This window comes from Palaemon carinicauda, chromosome 19, assembly GCF_036898095.1.
Source record: "Palaemon carinicauda isolate YSFRI2023 chromosome 19, ASM3689809v2, whole genome shotgun sequence".
Classification (NCBI taxonomy): domain Eukaryota; kingdom Metazoa; phylum Arthropoda; class Malacostraca; order Decapoda; family Palaemonidae; genus Palaemon; species Palaemon carinicauda.
In genome coordinates, this window is record NC_090743.1 from 97263092 (window position 1) to 97270993 (window position 7902).

Sequence of the window (7902 nt, forward strand, 5' to 3'; positions counted from 1 at the left end):
CAGAGTAATTTCGCCTGATAATTTTCCATCACAGCTTAAGGTTGACGTTCATACCATTTTCTTACTGCGTTATATTTGATATTTTCTACAGACTCCAACGAAGAGCTTTAGACAGTGTATCATGGCGTTGATTCTGAACAAGTGCTGTACAGGCTCTTTAGCTATGGTAAGCAGCTCTTCTAGGAGAAGGACCCTCAAAAACCAAACTATTGTTCTCTAGTCTCGGGTAGTGCCATAGCCTCTGCACCATGGTCTTCCACGGTCTTGGGTTAGAGTTCTCTTGCTTGAGGGTACACTCGGGCATACTATTCTATCTCATTTCTTTTATCTTGTTTAGTTAAAGTTTTCATAGTTTTTATAGGAAATATTTATTTAAATGTTACTGTTCTTGAAATATTTTATTTTTCCTTGTTTCCTTTCCTCACTGGGCTATTTTCCCTGTTGCAGTCCCTGGGCTTATAGCATCTTGCTTTTCCAACTAGGGTTGTAGCTTAGCAAGTAATAATAATAATAATTCATTGTTTCTTCTTTGATGAAATGTTAATTCCATCTATTGTTCGTTGAATATATCTTCAAGTCTTGATATTGTGTTACCATTATCCGTTCAGTTTCCCTCTCAAGTTCTCCCCTCTGTAGCCACTGTAATGTTTCCTTACTGGCCAATTTTTCATTTACCTCATGAATTGTCCATGCATTGGTTTACTTTGCCATTCTTTTAGTCTCTCATTTCCTGATCTTCCTTTATATACTTTTGGGTCTTCATCCCACTTTCTAGTTTTTGTTTTATGCATTCTTTAGCCATTCAATTCAATAGTTTTAAGATATTACCCCAGCGTTCTAGTTACCAAGTTAACACAACCTTTTAATTAGTCATTTAAGCCTGTCAATCTCTGATCCTGGGTGCATTTCTTAGTACAGGTTTATCAATTTTCTATTTTGTCCTATTTTGCTTAGTTCTGATTTCTTCCTCTTCACTATTCAAGCACTGTACCTGATTACTATCAATGGTATAGGCGTTTATGGCCTATACCATGCTTCCAAGATTAAGCTTTGATTTCATTATAGCTGTGATTCTTTGCATATATTCACTTCTAATATTTCCCTCTATCTCCTGGTGTTTTGTTGCTTTTACTTAAAATATCCTAGGTATTTATAACCTACTTCATCGATGTCCTTGATGACATTTACACCTGACAGTTTTAGCCATTCAGTTCATGTTACTTTTCCTCTTTTTGTATCAGTTAGAACACACATTTCTATTCCAAACCGCAGCTTGATGCCTCCTGATATAATTTATACCATCTGGATTAGCATGCCCATTTCCTTTCCATCTTTCTCGAACAGCTTGATGTCATCCGTGAACATCGGGAATTCTATTCCGATTCCTCCTTAATACCAATTCGGTGTTTTCCAGCACTCATGTCATAGAACTCAATAGCTACAACGAAGTGTAGTGGGGATAGTGAGTCCCCTTGGAAGATTCCTCTCCTGATGTTGACCTCAGCAAGCCGTTTTCCAGAACAGGTAAGCATAGTTTCTCAACTTTGCATTGCATTCTTGAGGAAGTTGATACGATTATTATTATTATTATTATTATTATTATTATTATTATTATTATTATTATTATTATTATTTGAACTTTCAGCTAATTCCAGCTCTTAATGATCACTGTACACAAGAGTAGAGTTAAAGAAGCAGGTGTACATACAAGCCCCTGCATACTTGCCTTCTCTTGATTTACTAAGAACGGTGCTTACACATTGTTTCAGATGAATATGTTGTTAATGCTAGAATAGCCTTCGAACCTTTGTTCTCTAATCTTGTGTAGTGCCATAGCCTCTGTACCATGGTCTTCCACTGTCTTGGGTTAGAGTTCTCTTGCTTGAGGGTACACTCGGACACACTATTCTATCTTATTTCTCTTCCTATTGTCTTGTTAAAGTTTTTATAGTTTATATAGGAGATATTTATTTTAATATTGTTGCTCTTCTTAAAATATTTCCTTTTTCTTTGTTTCATTTCCGCACTGAGCTTTTTTCCCTGTTGGAACCCCTGGGCCTATAGCATCCTGCTTTTACAATTAGGGTTGTAGCTTAGCAAGTAATAATAATAGACTTTAACTGCTTTCTGAAGGAATTATTTCTAGTTATTTTCCATTAAAACCTTTAATGGTTTCTGGTCGATTCCGTTATTTGTTTCTTAGCAGTTAATTTTCTTACCTCGAATACTATTATTTAGCATGACTTTTTTGCATTTGTTAACCTACACACCAAATGATATATTCCACATGTAAGATGTTTAATCCACATGAATTACAAGTTATAAGATAATTAATAAGATCTGCATTACACAACACTTCTCCATTCATGATGTATGTTACCTTCAGGTGTTCTTGTGTCTTCTTCGTCTTTCTCTATAACTGTATTTACCCTTTCTGTTTAATTTTAGAACTGTTTAGTACTTTATATTAATCAAGAGAAAGCTTCGAATCTAATCTCTCAAAATATCGTTAACTATTCTAGTATTTTTCAATTGTTAGAACATTTAGAACTCGGCGCTCTTTTTTATAAGAAACCCTAGTATTCCTCTTCCAAGCTAAGGTACAGTTAAAACTAAGAATATTTTCTTCTGTAATCTCTCTGTAAGAGAATGAGAAATTTTCTCCTTTTACACTAGATATCTTATGTCATACGACTGCATGGTTTTGTTCTCTATTTGCCACATTTCCAACTTACTTTCATAGCGATCATTAAAATGTCATTATTGTTGTTTATATTGTCTTTCTTCGACTTCTTTCTATTTTATTAAAGACCTTTTTCTATTTAGTTTTGCTAAACTTTACCTGAAGATTATTCTTTATGCATATTTTACCTGCGATTTAATTTGATTGTTTTAAAGGGGAAGTAGATTCTCTTCGGCACCGAGGGCCTCTTACCAAAACGCACTAGCAATGCTCGTTAATCCTTTATCAAAATCTATTCTATATTATATTAAAACACGGTAGTAATTGCACTTAAAAACTATATCGAGATGATTGCAACATTCAATAGTTAGTCAATTGCAGAGTCACTGTAATAAATAACAATTGTTGCTGAAGAAATCGTGCGGTGACGATTGCCTATTCGGCCAGTAAAAGCAGCAGAAGAGCCAAGACATAGGGGCAGACTTCCAAATTGCTGCTTTTGCTAACGCTATCTGTGAAAGAGACGAAACAAGAAATTATTCAGAATTATAACAATATTTGATGAAATATTCACTCGACACATGAGGAACTACTTGTTTCACATCGAGCCACTCTATTAACATGGCTGTTGACGATGCAGCTTGATAAGTTTTGATTATTTCTGTGCAAATGTAAACTTCTTTGAAAGTATCGACATAATTATTTCGGAAATACTTCCATCACCCATATAAATTTCTCACAGAAAAAAAAAAATCTGCTTTTTGTTTAAATTGCACCAAGAAATCTGCGGTATCGAGAAAGAAATTACCTCCGTTCACTACCCTAGCACCAATTATATTTGGGTTTACTTAAATAGGAGCTGTCATGAAGAAAATTGGATTTTTTTTCTGCAATGAAAATTAAATACAACATAATTAACTTCCAATTAGTCTAGAAATTATTATAATATAAATATTTCCATTCCTGGTAGTCCTTACCATCCAAAAATCCAAAAAATCTGGGACGAAAATTTCTGCCTTTTTCTAATATTGCAATATCAACAAAAAATTTACCTCCGTTTTTGTTTCTACTTAAATAGAAACTGTAGTGCATAAAATTAAATCAGTTTGTATAATGTGAATTATATACAATCGAAGTAAAGTAAAGTAAAATTAGTTACACATTTAATGTAACATTCAGAGCCAGTGAAACATTTTAAACTTATCTTTTAGGGGAAAACGTCAGCTTTTTTTTGTGATAAAGCAAAACATAATTCATCATTTGGATGTGTCACTCAGACCAGTAAGAAATATTTCATAATTTCAAAACCAATCTAAATCCCCAGACAATCAGCATGTTTTCAGAGCAGACTATTACTTATGTCAAATGGGTTCACGTTACTGAAGCAAATGCATAGACGATAGTCATTCTGTTCCCTATATTGGTTAAATGGTCCAAAATGTCATATCAATTGCTAGATGTTAGACTAAACTGCTCCTCCTACGAGACGAAATATACCATAACCCATGTCTTCCTTAGTTGTGTTTTTTTTATAATGGAAAAGGAATTTCTTCAATACTGATTTCATGATATCACACTTGTGTCTCATCCTTGAACAGAACAGAATAGAACAGAACAGAACAGAACAGAGCATCCCTCTCAAAGAGCTTCAATAGAAATGACTTTTTAAATGATAATTGCAAAAAATTATCAAAATAAACTTTGGCCATCACAGAGGGTCCATATCCAAAGTAAAGATAAAGAGTAATCTGGAATTTTTTTTCCTATCACATTTAGTTACTAAATTAAGATAGAAATAATTTTTTTATGTTACTTATAAACATTAAAAACAAAAGTGAAATTATGTCATGTTCGATAGCGTCGACATCTGCTAATATTATGTTCATTGTGACCAGTAGTAACTTGGGAGACATCGTGACTGGCTATGACGTCATCAGGAGGTGGGGCTTATTTCACCCGGAATATTTGCAGTACTATAGTACAAAGATAATTATACATGATATTATTTTTTCCCATCATAAGAGATATCCAGAAGACAAATATTAGATTTCAATTAAAATGGTTTGTGCATAAGCATTTCGAAGCAACTATATCATTGACTTCATCACACACTAAATTGCTATAACTGATAGCATTCTAGGAATTTCGCTAATAATACTTTTAGAATTATTATGATTAAAAATATATACAATTATTATAAGTTTGTTAATTTCAAAAAATTTAGTTATAATGCTATTTTGATCATTTGAATAATTCTAATAATAATAATTATTGCAAAAATATATTATATTTTCATACATTTCGATGATGATAGGAATTTTAACAATATTAAAAGTTTTAGCAATTTCAATATTAGTAAAAAATTTCAGTAATTTCAATAATAATGATTTTAATGTTTCATAATTATTATAATTTTCATAATTGCTATAATTACTTTATGAATCTAACACCATTTACAACGTTGTTGGTACCATAAAAGCTCATTTATAAGTGTTTTCCCTTTTTAACGATATTCTAGAAGGACGCCACAGACGCAGCCATCGCATTTATTAATTCCATAAATCAGGTAATAGAAAAGGCTTTGGTTACAATGGCGAGTCACAGTCACAAAATGTTAGGTCTTTACTGGTTCAACCTTTTAGGGCCCAAAAATAATGTTTGCGTTAATGAAAGGAAATAAAAGAAATAGTCAGGCCAGAGCAAATAGCCCACTGCAGTTTAGTCTAACATCAATCCATTTATGAGAGGAATTTTGTGTAAGTATATTCATTCCTTTTGAAATAGAAAATACTTCACTAATCAGACATACAATATTTCTTAAAGGCTCAGCATTCCACAAATTGTTGATAACCTAAGAAGAACGGTAGTTTTCTAAAGATAAGGTTCCAGGTAGTTGATGAATTAATGTTTATATTATCATTAGCAAACAATTATCATTAACACAAAGTACTGAGTCATAAACACTCGATGATATGTAAATTGATAAATGCAACTTTTAATTTCATAACTTCGTAGGCACAAAAACACGGTGTCACTTTTAGGTCGACTGAGTCAGGGAAACAAGGTCGCACACTATGTTGAGTATTATTATCATTATTACAAGCTAAGCTATAACCCTAATTGGAAAGGCAAGAAAATATAATCCCTAGGACTTCAGCAGGAAAAAATAGCTCAGTGAGGAAATGAAACGGGGAAATAAAAAATTACAAGAGAAGTAATAAATAATCAAATTAAATATACTAAGACCAGTAACAACATTAAATTAGATCTTTCATATATAAACTGTAAAAACCTAAAAAAAAAAAAAGGAGAGAGAGAAATAAGATAGATCAGCGTGCCCCATTGTACCCTCAAGCAAGACAACTTTAACCCAAGACAGTGTAAGGCCATGGTACAAAGGCTATGGCACTACCTAACACTTAAGATCAATGGTTTGATTATGGAGTGTCCTTCTCCTAGAAGAGCTGCTTACCATAACTAAGGAGTCTTTTTACCCTTACCTAAAGGAAATTAGCCACTGAACAATTACATTGCAGTAGTTAACCCTTTGAGCGAAGCAGAATTGTTTGGTAATCTCAGTGCTGTCAGATGAATGAGGACAGAGAATATGGAAAGAAAAAGCCAGAATACTAGCATATGTGTAGGCAAAGACAAAATTTGTCGTAACCAGAGAGAGGGATCCAATGTAGTACTGTCAGGCTAGTCAAAAGACCCAATATCTCTCTAGCGGTAGTATCTCAACGGGTGTCTGGTGCCATGACCAACCTACTACCTGATATCATTTCAAGGAAATATTTATATAAAACAGTGAAAGAGAAAACCTGGACTATGGATTATGAATGGGTCAATGGTGGTGTTTTCAGAGCATAAGGAATTGAGCGTAATAAAGGTCACATCCTGATTGGAAAATCCTTTAATCTACTCAACTTAAGCGAGGCAACACATATTAGATAAGCCGGGAGTTTGAAACCTTTTTAGAAGATAAATAATTTGAATTAATTTTAATGCAGCACAACAGGGGTCATTTCAACGTTTCAATTTTAGTAAATGGTGTAATTGTTAAAAAAAAAATATAGTCCCCTACCACTTCAGAAGTAGAAATAATATTATTGCTTAGAAATTCTCTTTTGACTAATAAGGGAGGGTCAGAATATTAAGTTAAAACATACACATACATACATACACACGCGCACGCACAAACACACACACGCACGCACACGCACAAACACACACACACAAATATATATATATATATATATATATAAATATATATATATATATATATATATATATATATATATATATATATATATATATATATATATGAGTGTGTGTACTGTATGTTAGTGTGTTTCCGTGTTTCACTGTACATGTATTTGAATGTGTGCGTATGTCCGCGGGTGTGTAAGTTATTGAACAGAGGTGAACCAATAGATTTCATAAAACTTCAATAGTTTGAGACAGATATACAATAGATGTCAGTTATAGATGAAAGTAGAATCAGCGCCTCCAATATAGAAGCATAAAGCAATAAAATGGAGGCAAAAGAACTATCATCAAAATTTGCTCATTCGAAAAGGCTTTATGAAAACAGACACAATAGGAACACCTATTATTATATCTTTAACAGCTTTATAGTGGATATTATTGTTGCAATTGTTTATAGGTTTCAATAGAATTATATTTATGTTGTTTAATTCATGTTGCATTGCTTTCAGGAAAAAATGACAGTACATTTTAAATGAGACATTAAAATTAAACGCAATCATAAGATTGGGATTCCCCGGTAAATTTTGGAGATCCCTGACCATACGAGTATGATTGGTTAGCGTCTCTCTCTCTCTCTCTCTCTCTCTCTCTCTCTCTCTCTCTCTCTCTCTCTCTCTCTCTCTCTCTCTCTCTCTCTCTCTCTATATATATATATATATATATATATATATATATATATATATATATATATATATATATACTGTATGTATGGAGAAAGAAATTAATAGTAATTTAAGTAACATTTTATTTGAACCTGCACAATGGGTAAGTGGAAAAGTTCCTAAAGAAAATCAAGGAAAACTATCAGAAAAAAAAACAATAAAAAAAACAATAAAAGAAAATGTTGGAAATGACGGTAAAATCCGAGAGAGATTAAACGGAATGAGCACATTTATCCAAAACTATAAACATACTTAAATCAGAGATATTCATGTACACAGTCAGACCAA

General features: G+C 32.6%; 1 protein-coding gene across 3 annotated transcripts in view; it reads right to left on the reverse strand.

Moving 5' to 3' along the window:
• Positions 1-921: 921 nt before the first annotated feature.
• Positions 922-7902, reverse strand: part of LOC137658288 (lachesin-like) — a 207734-nt gene continuing 200753 nt past the window's right edge. For all 3 annotated transcript variants that reach the window (XM_068392961.1, XM_068392960.1, XM_068392958.1), the window contains one exon: positions 922-3195. In XM_068392961.1, coding sequence (XP_068249062.1) covers positions 3119-3195 — 77 coding nt within the window. In that variant the 3' untranslated portion in view covers positions 922-3118. The remainder of the gene's footprint in view (positions 3196-7902) is intronic.